The sequence below is a fragment of the Emydura macquarii genome, unplaced genomic scaffold (genome assembly GCF_026122565.2).
Source record: "Emydura macquarii macquarii isolate MOO-44397 ecotype Brisbane River unplaced genomic scaffold, CSIRO-AGI_Emac_v2 contig_1390, whole genome shotgun sequence".
NCBI classification, from domain to species: domain Eukaryota; kingdom Metazoa; phylum Chordata; order Testudines; family Chelidae; genus Emydura; species Emydura macquarii.
Genome location: NW_027131527.1, coordinates 18135451 through 18150726, shown reverse-complemented (window position 1 = coordinate 18150726; position 15276 = coordinate 18135451). Strand labels below are relative to the sequence as shown.

At 36.4% G+C, this 15276-nt stretch overlaps 1 protein-coding gene across 3 annotated transcripts in view; it reads left to right on the top strand.

Moving 5' to 3' along the window:
- Positions 1-15276, top strand: part of PRKG1 (protein kinase cGMP-dependent 1) — an 819482-nt gene that overhangs the window by 716215 nt on the left and 87991 nt on the right. For all 3 annotated transcript variants that reach the window (XM_067552762.1, XM_067552761.1, XM_067552763.1), the window contains one exon: positions 3044-3118. In XM_067552762.1, the coding sequence (XP_067408863.1) occupies positions 3044-3118 (75 nt within the window). The remainder of the gene's footprint in view (positions 1-3043; positions 3119-15276) is intronic.

The window sequence follows — 15276 nt, the reverse complement described above, 5'->3', positions numbered from 1 at the left end:
ATACCAGGGGCATTACAACAGCACCACCTTCTTGCTCCTTATTGGATAAATATTCATAGGTGGTGCAAGCAAACAGTAATATACATAAATTCATCTTTTCTTTCTCCTTATCTTCTTTCAAGGGTTTAGCCAGTGCTCATAACCCCTAATGGCATAAAGCTGGCACGCACAAGACACAGATGCCAAGCTGTGAAAGGTATACTTCCAGAGGCATCTGGTTGATTGGCAGGCTTCACTAGCAGCAATGCTGGTGGGTCCAGAGTTGCCTCTGGGTATGTCACAGGGTTAGATTATGGACGAGTTGTATCCACTGTAGGTTTAGCTTTCTGTCCTTTGTCTAACCTTACATCCAAATCTTTATAGAAGTGAACGTGCTGTGCAAATTTCGTCTGAGATCTAGAGTCATAGCCTGAAAGTTTAATAAGATGTTTGTTAATATTTTGTGTATGTGTATTTTGATTTCACTGTTACCCAGATAAGAGTTTGTACCCATGTATGTGGCCAGATTTCTTTGCCAAAGACAAACCTGAGTGTGTCTAAACCATGGAACAAAATTATACATATTTTAGGAACATTACTGAGTAATCCTGCTCCTTTGTGAAAAGAGGTTTTATCTTAATCATGGACACATCTTAATGGCTAAAATTATAGTCTGCTGAGGCCTTTCCATGGTAAAATTCTTAGGAGGAAATAATTTTCATGGAAGATCAAAGGTAGTCTTGCATTTCAGTTTTTAGTTAATGAGTTCCTTTTGCTTTTACAAAGCTGTGTGTAAATGGTGGTGTAGGTCATGTAATTTCAAAAATTCTGACTTCAACAGAGTGGCAAAACCAAAGAGTTGTGTTTCATGTACGTTTGTGTGATATTTCAGTAATATGATTATGATCATGATTATTATTATGCAAAAGGTCATGCCTAAGGGCATCTGATGGTAATTAGCACTGTATACACAGGTATAAATAACTCTCATTATTATGACCCTTTTGCCTAATATTTTATAGAAATTATGAGCAAAATATGGCCAGTATCACTTCATATTTGACTGTTTTGGTACACTGTTTTTCAAAATACAAGATCTGCAAGGAGCAAACTCTAGTCAGTTATTTTCTTTTATTGATTAGTATGAAAGTATGTCCTCTTCCTAGCATGTTGCATTAAGAAGCATATATCACTGTGTACTGTTATTTAAGATTATATAATCTCTGATTCAGCAAAGTTCTTAAGCACAGCATGTGCTTAAAGCCATCCCTATTCAGCAAGCCACTTTCTTAAAATCCCATTAACATCCAATGGGACATTGGCACATGTTGAAAGTTAAGCATTGGCTTTAAGTGTTTTGCTGAATCAGGACCATAATTTCTGATGGGCAGATTTACAAAGGTATGTCTAGTGGAATTTACAAAAGAACCTAATTCTCACAGATGTCAACTTGCATTTAACCTGCTTAGGCACTTCTGTAAATCCTAATTGGTGCCTATCGGCATCTTTAGACTTCTAAATAAATACTTTGTAAATCTGCCCCTCAAGTCTTATTTTAGAATTCATAATCACCTCAGTTGCTACTATGTACTTTTTTACAAGAGTATCAGGATGTTCAGTTTTAAGGTGGAATAACTATAACAATTTCCTTTGTGGAGCCATCACCAGAAGACATACAACACCCTTGATTAGTCAAAAATTCTGACATGCATTAATTAATCATTTAGAAATAATTGTGGAAGTTTTCTAATTTTTCAAATGTATTTTTCTGTTAAAAATTCTATGAATTACAATCATATTAAGGAAAGGGAGTGATGCAAATGTGTAATAAGGACGTATACTATTTAGTTTTTCACGTTGAGTGCCTTCGATTATACTTATCACATAGTTGCATTATATTTAATTAATATATTCAGTATGTAGGTCTCTGAAATTCATCTAACACAAAAAAATACACAGCAGTGATGATCCTTAATTTTTTTTATTAGTTCAGTAAAGAGTACAAAGTGAAATTCGTCAGTTCCACCTATCTGAGCCACTATCAATATGAAATCTCACAGTACAAATAGATGATTCTGGCACCTTTATGAAACATCTCAATGTTTCTCTTGAAGCAGATGGAGTACAATTGTGTAGGGGTGCTGAAGCCACTCTGCATATTTACAGAAGACAGCAGAACTCAAACTATCAGACACTTTGAAAAATCTGTTTTTTCTTATCATTTGTAGGTGTTTATATCTCATCCATCATCACAGAATATGGGAGAGAAATCCTGTCCCCACTGAAGTCAATGGAAAAAATTTCATTGATTCAGTGCGGCCAGGATTTCACCCTAAGTGTATTGCAAAGAGACAACCAAAATAGGTACATTTTTCTTCCCAACTTCACTAAGGCAACTGGGACTATTGTAGGTATGAAGGGAAAGTTCTTTTATTCTCTCTCTTTCTTCTCTTCTCTTCTGTCTACTCTTTCATTCCTGTCTTCTCTTTTTCCTTTTCTTCCATCACCTACATTCTTCATTGCTGTTTTTCTTGCGATTGTGAGAAAGATAAGACAAAGAAATGAGTCTTCTACTTCACTTAGAAGGCAGTGAATTTTGGTTATTTGGTAGGGGATTCAAAGCTTGGAACAGTTGCTGAGAAAGCCAGGCTTTATACCATTATGGGATTCACCACAAAGGGTGACAGTTTCATACTTCATGAGGAACTTTGCTGTTGAGGCCTGTCCCTGCACCATTACTGTCAGTTGGAATTTTGCCACTGAGTTCAACCAGATCAGTCCCTAAAATAGCTTGAAGAAGAAGATTGGGCCTCATTTTTAATTTATTTTTGTTGTTATTTCTTCTTACACATTTATAAACAGTACTTTGAAAATGTGAGGTGAGACTATTAGCTCTCTACTCCTTTCTCTTTGTGAACTTTCCCAGCTTCTGCTGATCACATCTGTCCTTATTGATAGATCAAAGTCAAGATGATGACATGCTGCTGAATAAACATGTTTTTTGTTATTTTAATTCCATATTGGAAATGTCATATCTCTTAAAGATGTCACTTTATTCTTACAGCTCTTTCAAACATTTGATTGGAGGTCTGGATGATGTTTCCAATAAGGCCTATGAAGATGCAGAAGCAAAAGCAAAGTAAGTGACAACTAATGATTTTGGCTTTAATCTATTAATCTCAGTGTACTGCCTGTACCCCATGTAGGTGTCCAGATACCTAGAATGAGCCAGAAGTACATATGCCCAGAGGAAAAAATTTAGGCACTGAGTTTAAGCACCTACAGGGTTCAGCAGGAATTATGTGGGTCACGGGAGGGGACTTAGTCACCTAAAAAATGGATTTAGGCACATAATAATTAGCTTTGTGGATTTCATCCTAAATATTAAGCTGTGAAGTCTGGAATATCCCTCTTAACACTTCCGAATAAATGAATAAAATCAATTTTTTTTCAGATAAAGGTTAATATTGACTTTACACATAAGTGGTTCTAAGTCAACAATCTATTAAAGAGATACTGAAGCCACTGTTTAAAAATCTGATGTTTTCTCTTTTGCAGATCTCTTTACCATTACCACATTAAGGAAGGGAAATGATTAGACATTAGGATTCTTCTCAAAATCAAACAGGCTACTACTAAAATATACATAGTGGTTTCTCTTTAGTCCTTAGTGGTTTAAAGAAGTCTATATGAAGAATATAGGGTTTTATTGTGGAGAGAAATGGAAAGGAACTAAATACTTATTAGAAGTACTTTGATTTTTAAATTCTTGTAAAACTATCATATAATAAGTCAGTGTCCCATTTTCAGTGTCTTGCATTAATTTAGGTAATTTGAAGTGTACCAATAGAATGAAGGGACATTTTCTATTTATCACTTTGAACACCTTTTTTAACCTATTGCACTTCTCCACAAAGTTGCTTTTCTTCTCATTGTACAGAATTATGGCTCCTTAACAAAACATAGGATTTCATCCTGGATTCCTTATATGAATAAAACTCTCATTTATCTCAGTGAGAATTTGGGGAACAGAAAAAATGCTGAATCAGACTAGAAGCGATCACCTTGCAGCAGATAACTAGGCAGACCTCCTAATTTTATTATGATTGTCAGTAGCAGCTAATACAAAGACTAATTTTAGGAAGTTACGTGTAGTCCAGTAAACTAACCACAGGCAACTAAGCATTGCTTTGGAAAGAGAGTTACAAATATGCCATGTCAGTGCTACTATTTAGATTTCCAGGGGGATGATGTGAGGAGAAAACATGGTAGTAGGAGTGGGGATTTGCCTAGTATTATAACTCCATTATTGCATACACAGCCTTTGTGTAAAGCTTTCATTTTCTAATTCATTAGCAGCTAGTATATGCTGAAAAAAAGTGATGCACTCTTTTCACCATTTCATAGAAAATCCTCTCAGGTTTATGTCATTTTAAGTCATGTTATTGGGATGCAGTATGTGCTACTCAGATGCCATGGTGAACTCGAGTAGGTGTGGTTTAAAAACCTAAAGAGATTAAATTACATCCATATGCAAGTCAACATAATGTCATGCAAGAATGTATTTTCAGTATCTATTGCCCACTTTTAAGGCCCTATAATCACTTAGCTTGTTTAGCCCTAGCAAAACTCTTTAGTAGATATTTTGCTTGAGAAAGCAGTGTAGAATTGGGCCTCTTGTGGAGCAACCCCTGTTTTAGAAGCTAGAAAGTCAATTCTGCTAAACTTCTATCTGGTGCTTTTCCTTGCTTGCCTTCTATATATTTCACACAACAAGAAAGGTGAGGTAGAAGATTCCTAATGTTAGAGACCTTAATTAGGTGGACATTTTTCCAGTAGAAAGAGCTGACAAGCTGATATCACACCTTCTAGGTTCTTACATGCAGCTTTACAAGTCAGGGGTTAGCACCTGCATACAATCCCATGGTGCCAGAGGCATCAATCATGCTATTGCTGCCCCCACCCTTCTCATAGTGATATTTTGACTTTGAAAAGCAGAAGTCATCATTACTGTCTACTTTTACAAAGGTAATAAAGGAACTATTCTTTCAAAAGATGTAGCATTTATTAATTAAATACCATATATGGATTTGCTTGACTTCTTGAAAGCAATTGCCTGGAAAAGGCATGAATAGAACAATAGAAATGACTGAAAAGCTGTGAGTAAAATGAGAAATATTGTCACTCAACAGTTATTATATCTGTATCTGACAAGATAAAATTACTCTTGGAGAAAAATTTACTTGGCAGAAACTTTAACCTGGATTATTTTTCAAATGGCTCTTAATTAACTTCATCTAATTGCCTTCAAAGGTTTATCTTTTCAAAGTTTAAGATTGTGATCTGAAAGAACTTGGCATAGAGAGCATAAGACACAGTTGTGCTTTAGCAAGTGCTGTGCTTTGCAATAACTGAAAATTGCATAATAGTATTTTGTCACTTAGTAGTAGGAATCACCCCATTTTCCACTGCTTATGGTATATAAGCAACAGTTCTTTGAATGAATATGATTTACTACATAACCTTATATCATCAAGTATCAGGGCTATCAAAGATGGTCCACTAAAACGATCAAAAATTCAGCAAGCATCACTGTAAACTATATATACTAAGGACCTTATTCTGAGGTGCTGACCACCCATAATTTCAGTTCAACTGAATATTGTATCACAATGATGTCTGCCATCACTTGCTATAGAAATTACAGTGGAATTTAGCAACTCAGAAAGCCAACAGTTTTTAATATTTTAACCACCGTGTTTTATTATTTATATGTATACTATGCCCTTATGTAATTAGCAAATATTTATTGATCCAAGAAGAATAAAAAATGTGAAAAATATAAATATGGTTTCTGATGTAGTAGAGATGGTCTGGTAACACATTTTATTTATCTGTAAATTTATCCATTCTATCAGAATGACTCTTGATTATTAAACTAGTATTAAACTAAATATTAATGCTTTTATAAGCCCCATTTCAGCAAACACTTAGGCCCTGACTCAGGAAAGCACTCATATTTAAAGAAAACATCTCAGCATGTGCTGAACCTATTGAAGTCACCGGACCTTAAGCAGTGTTGCCAACAGTCATGATTTTATCACAAGTCTTATATTATTTGGTGGTTTTTCTTGAAGCCCGAAGTCTTGGAGTCATTTGATTATGAGAATATCAGTTTTCATCTAAAAGAAAAAGTAAGTTTCTAGCCCTCATGCTTGCAGGGAAAAGCTTGAAAACATGTACCCTAAATGTTCAAACATAAAAAGTTATTTATGATGTTTAATCATATTATTTTGAAGACAGCCTCTTGATTTTTGGGGAAACTGTCTCTTGACTTTTGTAAGCCTGGTGTTGGCAATTCTTCTTAAGCACACATTTAAAATTAATGCTTAATGTTACCCTGATTCAGCAAAATGCTTAAGAGTTTAATAAAATATCTCATTAAAAAGGATAGATCTTTCATCACACAACTTAATCTTGCCAATGTAAATTTAACAATATAATCAATAAAAATATCATTACTTAAGTGAAATGCATAATAATAATCCTTTTAATAAGAAGTTTTTAAAAGCAATTCTTTGACTAATTCATCAGCTAAAACAATATTATAGTTACATCAATGTTAATGTTGTTACACCATTAATAGTAGAACAGAGTGTGATGCTTCCCTGTGGGTACCCAGGATTGTTTGGCACCTCATTACCACCTGCCTTTAGCATGCGGAAGCCATGTGTGTGCCTGCCAAATGTCAGTTCCCTACCGCCACCGGCAACATAAACACTCCACTGTAGATCTCACCAGCCCTGCTGTTATTGTACAGGTTAACCACAGGCACACTCCGACCCTCAAGCCCTTTGAGTGTCTCCTTGCAGTGTCCCACCCCTAGTCCACTGGACACTGACAGTATTCAGATTCTCTAGTTCCAGAGGAAATAATATAGCTTACCAGTTCCACCTCAGATCACTGTTCCACTTCACACATAGCACTTAGATAAGTTTATAGTGAATTCAAGTATAAAGTTTCATAAGTTTATTTAATAATGCATGTAAGTCAAGTAATAATAATTGGAAATTCTGGGAACAAATGGTTACATATAAAACAAAATCATAACATACATTCCAGAGCCTAGAATACCTCTATACTCCCATGTCTTGTAGAATTTGGCTCACCCAAAATCCTTGCAGCACTTTTCAGCCAAGCTTAGCTGCAATCCTCCTTTCATGAGACAAACATGCTTCTCTTTCATCACTGAAGTTTACTCCTAGCAAAATCTCATTGTGTGCAGCTTATAGACTTACGTTTCAGTGAAAGATTTTTTTATTATTTTTGCTGATATAGTTCTATTTTACTATTGAGAATTAATTGTCTCCCTGATGTTATGTTTTCTCTTTCCTTTAGGTTTTATTAATAATAATTACTCTGGCATTGTTATTTAAAATATAGTTCTATATAGTTTAAATATAGTTCAGTGAAATGTGCAAACATGATGTTTTTCAGAGGAAAAAAAACGCAATACTATTCAACTAAACCTAAATAATGTCACGCTATTAGTTTGTGTTAATAGCTGTAGACAAATATTTCAAGGTTAAGGCTCACAGGATGTTTTTCACTCATGGAATGTCAGGAAACTTACAGTTTAAAGCTTTAGGCTTTTTGAAAATGTAGGCTTTAATGCATTGTACTTGGGGACATTTTGGGACACATTATCAAAGGTCCCTCATAAATGATCTGCCAGTGATCTGGTGCATCTGTTTGTGTACACAAATGAATTTGTGAATTCCAAGGTGCACATTCTAGCCACACCCTATACACATGGGTAAAGGGTGGAATCTGTCTCCACCTTTTTGCTCAGATGAAGGTGGTGGTGGTGGTGGAATGGGCTGCCAGAATGAATGACTGGGAGCACCTAGGAAACATTCCAGTTAAGTCAGTGAGAATTCTTTCTGGGCACTCCAACTGCTGTGGGGCCCATCTGCTCACCACCAATTCATAAGAGGTCATGTAGGGCAGAACCTAGACTCAAATGGGCAACTGTCCATGCAAGTGCCTAGTTTGTTTGTGCAAATTGGAAGGGCTTACATACACAACCTGTGTTACCAAGAGCATTCCTCCAAACCATTTGAAAATATGGCCTTTTAGTATAAAGTGCTGGCAATCCATGGATTTTTGCAGTGAATATTATCAGGATGTTATCAACTACAATATGTATTACAAAGGGCTTTGGTTTTGTGTATTTTGTAGAAACATATGTCTGGGAACCTTTTTAGCCATGGCTGAAATCATCTTGTTAAAATCATGTTAAAAATAGTTCCTATGTGCCAATTAAGGACTATAATTTAGTTAGGACCTGACATTTTTACTGAGCCGCAGGTACAGTATTTTCTGAAAGAATAGGTTTACTCATAGATCCAGGATTTCTCTATAATGAAAAGTATTTTCTGGCTTATGGCAGTGTAAATGTTTGGGCAGTTTGAGCATGTGAAAGCCATTTTTTTAATTTGCTGAAGTCAATGCCAGGATTTGCATACATACAAGGGTAGCCTACAAGTGCAAAAAGAGTGTTAATGCTATAAAAACAGTATTTTCAGTTTCCTCTTTCAGGTCATAACTCTCCTAATCAATTATTGTAGTGGAGAAGAAATCTCATTTGGCCTCAGCAGTTAGCAGACGTATATTACTGGCATTTTATTAACTTAAAATTTTATTACAGTTTAAATATATTAACACTCTGAAATCCATATAGAATACAGTTTTGTAAGCCATAGATTGTAAAGTATTTGGCAAACTGTGGGATTTTTTCCTTTCATTAGAGATCTTAGAGTGTAATGGGATGATCTGGATCTCAATTATTTGTTGCTTTCATGTTGCAGCCCACCGTTAACTCTAGTTTGTGTCCAAGTATATCATAGGATTTCCTGTTAAGATAGCTGTAATAAATAGGCATATAATTGAAGACCAAGAAAAAGTGACTGGAATTATCCAATTATTTTAAAAGCTGAGACCATATCAGAATATATTGCAGAATGGTCATTCCTGACTGCATGTACTGAGGGTTGCAAAATAAAGTTTCCTTTTAAAATCAGAAGATGTTGCTTATTTTAATGCTGTTGTTATTCATGAAAAGGCTTACGCCATTTATATTGTGCTTAAATGGTCATGAGCATTATAATGGTGCAACAGCAAATTATTCCAATGCAAAGAAAAGATAGGAAGACTAGTAAGAGATCAGTATGGCTCCATCTGGCCCTCTTTATTGACCTGAAAATCAAAAGGAACCTAACGAAAAGTGGTAGAAGATGACCGAACTAGGATGAATGGTCTCAAGTTGCAGTGGGGGGAGGTCTAGGTTGGATATTAGGAAAAACATTTTCTCTAGGAGGGTGATGAAGCACTGGGAATGGGTGGAATCTTCATCCGTAGAGGTTTTTAAGGGCCAGCTTGACAAAGCCCCAGTTGGGATGATTTAGGCTATGTCTACACTGCAGCACTAATTCGAATTACAGAAAGCGATTTATAGAAAGCGCGGCAGAGTGTCCAAACTACAGTGTTTGTGCTGGTTTCTTGCGTCTACACTGGCCAACCTTAGTTCGAATTAGAAAGCAGTGCAATGTGGGATTTTCATGCTGTTTTTTTACTCCCCCAATTGCCATTGCTGCAGGGCACATGGAGCCAGCTGAACTATGCTCTCATTTTGACTGTGACAAATACATCACAGCTTATCCTGGATTACTTTAGAACTGTATGCTGTTTGCCTTTTATGCTCCCCTCCCCCCCCCCCCCGCACCCCCTGTATATTGCTTGCCTTTGATTTTTCCCTTCACCAAATGAACCCCCCCACCTGTATGCTGTTTGCCTTTTATGCTCCCCCTAGTACCCCATGTATATTGCTTGCCTTTGATTTTGATTCTACATGTGTCTGTAGAATGTAAGATAAATAACAATGGAGTCAGTTAGTATATTAATACAGTGATACAAATGTTTCCATTTCACTGATGGAAAGCATGATATAATGTATCCACATGTAGCCCTGTGAATAAACTCTTAAGAAAGTATCAATTTCTATGATTGGCCACTGAAACAATGTAGCAAAGAATTTCCTCTCACTGCTGGCATTTAAAATGCATTCACCACACGGGAAAGGGGGTGGGTGGTGAAATCTTTCAAAGGGACAAACTTTAAAGGGTAAACTTTCAAAGGGACAAATCTTAAAGGGACAAACCGCAAAGGGCTTGCTGGGCAGTTAAAACGCATTCACCACGCAGGGAGAGGGGGGTGAAATCTTTCAAACCCTTAAAGAGACAAACTGCAACGGGATTGTTGTGGGGGGGGGGGGGATCGCAGCTTGGATTTTAAACCCATTCACCACAGGAAATGAAGATTTAAATCTTCCCGGGGCTGCTTTGGGGGAGGGTACTGAAATGGGGCATCATGGGATAGTCTGGAGGCCAATTAATTCAAATTAAGTCCCATTGCATCCACACTCACACTAATGCGAATTAACTGATGCGCTTCAGGCACTAATCCACTTGCAGAGGTGGTTTTATTAATTCGATTTTAAAGGCTCCTTAATTTGAATTAACAATGCGCAAGTGTAGACACGGGAGCAATTAATTCGAATTAAGGGACTTTAATTCGAATTAAGCCACAAGTGTAGACCAGGCCTTAGTTGGGGTTGTTCCTGCTTTGAGCAGGGGTTGGACTAGATGACCTCCTGAGGTCCCTTCCAACCCTAGTATTTTATAGTTTCTACTATGAAAAAGTAGAAACATGGACAAAATGTGAAGAATGAGTACAAAAGAATAGTACAAGCAAGTAGTGACAAAATCAGAGAGGATAAAGCACAAAATGAATTACACCTTGCAAAGGACATAAAAGGTGATAAGAAGTTCTATAAATACATTACGAGCAAGACAAACAAACATAGGGCCTCTGTTAGTGGGGAAGGAGAGCTAATAAACGATGAAATCAAGAACGCTTGGTTATTTTAATTTTGTTTCAGTCTTCATTAAAAGGTAATTTGTGACCACATACTCAAGACAATTAATGTTAACAACAAGGGAGAAGAAATGCAAATCAAAATAGGGAAAGAACAGGTTAAAGATAAGTTAGATGTATTCAAGTCGGCAGGTCCTGGTGAAATTCATCCTAGGGTACTTAAGGAACTAGCTGAAGCAATTTCAGAACCGTTAGCAATTATATTTGAGAACTCATGGAGGACAGATGAGCTCCTAGAGGACTGGAGAAATAGTACCTTTAAAACTGGACCAAAGAGGACCTGGGGAATTATAGACCAGTTGTACCTTAGATACCGGGAAAGATTCTGGAACAAATTATTAAGTGATAATAGGATAATAAGTAACAAGCAGCATGGATTTGTCAAGAAGAAATGACACACCAACCTCATTTCTTCTTTGACCAGTCTACTGGCATAATATATAGGAGGGGAGAAGACATGATACATCTTAATTAAGTAAGTTTTTGACACTATCCCACATGACATTCTTATAAGTAAACTAGGGAAATGTGGTACTAAACGGTGAATGCAAAACTGGTTGAAAGCCTGTACTCAAACAGTAGGTATCAATAGTTTGCTGTCAAACTGGGGAGTTGTGTCTAGGGAGGACCCACCAGGGGTCTGTCTTCGGTCCAGTATTATTCAGTAATTTCATTAATGACTTGGATAATGAACTAGAGAGTTTGCTCACAAAATTTGCAGATGACACCAAGTTAGGACAGGTTGCAAGAAGACTTTGGAAGACTGGATTAGAATTCAAAATAGCCTTGACAAATTGGAGAATTAGTCTGGAATCAACTAGATGAATTCATAAAGACAAGTGCAAAGTACTACACTTAGGAGGGAAAAATCAAAATCCGCAACTACAAAATATGGAATAACTGGCTAAGCAATAGTACTGCTGAAAAGGATCTGGGGGCTATAGCGGATCACAGATTGAATATGGGTCAACATTGTGATGCAGTTGCAAAAAAGGCTAATGTCATTCTAGCGTGTATTAAAAGGAGTGTGGTATGTTAGAGAAAGGAGGTAATTGTCCCACTCTACTCTTCACAGTTGAGTTCTCAGCTGCAGTACTGTGTTCAGTTCTGGGTGCCATACCCTAAGAAAGACATAGACAAATTGGAGCGAGTCCAGAGGAACTCAACAAAAATGATGAAAGGTTTAAAAAACCTGACCTATGAGGAAAGCTTAAAGCATTGGATATGTTTAGTCCTGAGAAAAGGAGTCTGAGGGGGGGACCTGATAACAGTCTTCAAATATGTTAATGGTAGTTTTTAAGGAGGATGGTAATCAACTGTTCTCCATTTCCACTGAAGGTAGGACAAAAAGTAATGGGATTAATATGCAGCAAAAAAGATTTAGATATTAGGAAAAACTTTCTAAATGTAAAGGTAGCTAAACTCTGGACTAGCCTTCCAAGGGAAGCCCTTTAACTGGAGGTTTTTAAGAACAGTTAGACAAACACCTGTCAGGGATGGTCTAGGTGAACTTGTTCCTTCCTCAGTGCAGGGGCTGGACTAGATGACCTCTCGAGGTTCCTTCCAGCCTTACATTTCTTTGATTCTATAGTGATAGAGTGCTCTGTTTAACTCACAAGGTGTATATGAAATTGGTTTTATAAAAACAGGACACTTCTATTCCTGTAATAATCAGTCTGTTTTCCTCTTGCTATCTTGAGCTTTAGCTATCATAATGAGATGTGTCAGATATCAGTTAGGCTGAAAAGCTACCAGAAGATAAAAGTGACTTTGAAGCTGGATGCTATATTAATATTTTATTGCACTGATTTATATGGTTAAGGCTGTAGAATAGAAAGGGGTCAATTTAAATTGTTGGACACCAAAAATTTCTCAATGTTTAGTTTAGCGAAACAAGAAATGGTAGGCCAACACAGGTATGTGACTTCCCCTATTTTAGTCACAGGGGTTGTTTTACGTATGTTAGGGTATACGATGATTAAAGCCAAGCAAAATAATCGCAATTATTAGCCTTGCTCATTTTATTATTAAAGAAAGAGAAAACATTAAGCAAACTAACACAAATGACAGAAAACAATTGATAAACTGGTTACTTCCATTACAGTCTCTTCTGTATTTCTCTCTGTGGAGAGCTTTTAACAGAGATTACATCTCAGAGTGAATCAGTGCTGAGGTGCTTTTCTCTTGGTAAGTGAAGACAAAGGTATTATTTCCCAAATTATTGAGAGTCAAGTCTTAGTATATCTTTAGAAAACTAAGACTGTTTATAATTGGGCAAAATAATTAAAGGGGTGGTGGATCCTGTCCAGTTATCATTGTTTATCAAGTTTATAAATGGGCAAAGTAAACAATCCTTAAATAAATCCTAGGAAATCAGAAGTGTTTAAGTAATTTACATTGAAGAAGCCATTTAAGGAGCTGTCTTTTTATTCAGTCAATTTTCTGAGACATTTTTCTAATTTCACTAGCCTTTAAAAGGTTTTTAAAAAGTCCAAACACTCCTGTTCTTTATATAAAGGCTTTTAATTCTCAAAATAGTCATTTAAAATTAAATATTTCTTCGAGTCTTTAGTGTAAATTGTTATGGAAGAAGTTGTTGATTCTCTATAACAATTTTGGAGGGATGATGATTTTTGTTTTCCTGAGTTGGGTGAGGTAGTTACTTGAACACTGCCAGTATCATTTAATTCCATATTCGTATACATATTCTATACTTCCATGGCTTCTTGTACTAGTAATCAGATTATCAAGGTCATTAGATTTCAGGTGAATACATAAAGCATTTTCATCATTTACATCATTTACAATGTTCTTAGGAAACTATATTAGGAGCTAACATATTTGTAAGTATGCATTTCACAAAGATTTTTGCCATTTCAACATTTAAGAAATAAACAAAAGGTTTTTAAAATATTTCCAACAATATGTATTTTTCCTAAAGTTTTAAAGACACAAGCAAAGCTTTTGCTTGCAAAGTGGGTTGCTAGAAGCCCACTTTGCTGGAAGGTTTCCTTGTTCTGATAACACATCTCTACAGTCCTTTTGCAATTTAATGCATAAAGAACATCCTTACATTCTTTAAAGGATGTGACCAGGTTGCCTTTGCGGTGACCCCTTGTGGCCTATCAAGGTATAACTCACTCTGTTAGTAAGTTGCTTTTCTCAGTGAAGTCCCAGATAGCAGTGCTTTGGCCGTCCAGCCAAGGAACATTTCACTCCTGCCCCTTCAGGGATGTTAAGGTTCAAAGGAAACCAGGAACACAAAATAAGCACAACTAAAAACAGGGTCGCCTGACAAACCTTTGGTACCCACCTTTCCATTCCAGGCTTGCTTCTGAACAGTCCATGCTTCCACCAATCCCCAGGGTCTGCTTGTCCCTTTTAGTAGGGACTCGTCCATCCAGTAGCCTAACCCAGTATCTGGACAGCAACTAGGCTTCTCTCCAATAAAGATAAAGAAGTCTGCTCTCCTTTCTGCTCAGCCCTGCACTGGTCTAGGTGTCCTCCCTTTTTTTAAAAAGCCCTCTCCGCATCTGACATATGTTGCAGGTGTAGTAGGACAGAGCCAGTTGGGTCCGTAGGCCTTTATAAACCCCCTCATTGCCAATCTGCCTCATTAACCCTCTAGTTGCTAGTGTGGGGACTATCTGCCCTATCATGCAGGACCAGGTCTTTCCTAAAACATTTTCCTTTAGAAAGTTTGTTTTCTTGAGATGAAGGATTATATCTATACCTTCTGTACAAGAAGGAGATGTCCTGATTTAGATGCCATTCTCTTAGGTTTTTTTTCTCTCTTTACCCAAGATCTTTAGAGCTACAATCTATTTTTATAGCAATTAAACTTTTATTCAACATTTTGTACAAAGCAAAAAGTTTAATAACCAATTCATCTTTTAACATAGCATAAAATAAAATAGTATAGACGTTAAAGCAAAGTAAAGTTAGGAGAACTGCCTTTTAAAGTTTGTATAAGCACACACTAGATGTCATAAATAGTATTAAGGCCAAGGAGGTGTTATCTTGTCTTTGGGGTAACAGAAATTAGAAGCCTTTTGCAATTTTTTCTGAATATCTTATAACATAACTAACTAAAATGTATGCAGGTATTTTTCTTGACATGCATACTTGTAGCTAATATTCAGTAAGGCACAGATAAGTTTGTAAAATATCATTTTTGCATCAATATTGAGGTGTCTCCACCACAAGGTCCATTCATTGTGAAGATCATGAATTGCATTCTGGAGAAAATAGAAAAAAACAAACAAATAAATATAAAAATATGTCTGGAACAATTTTTTCTAT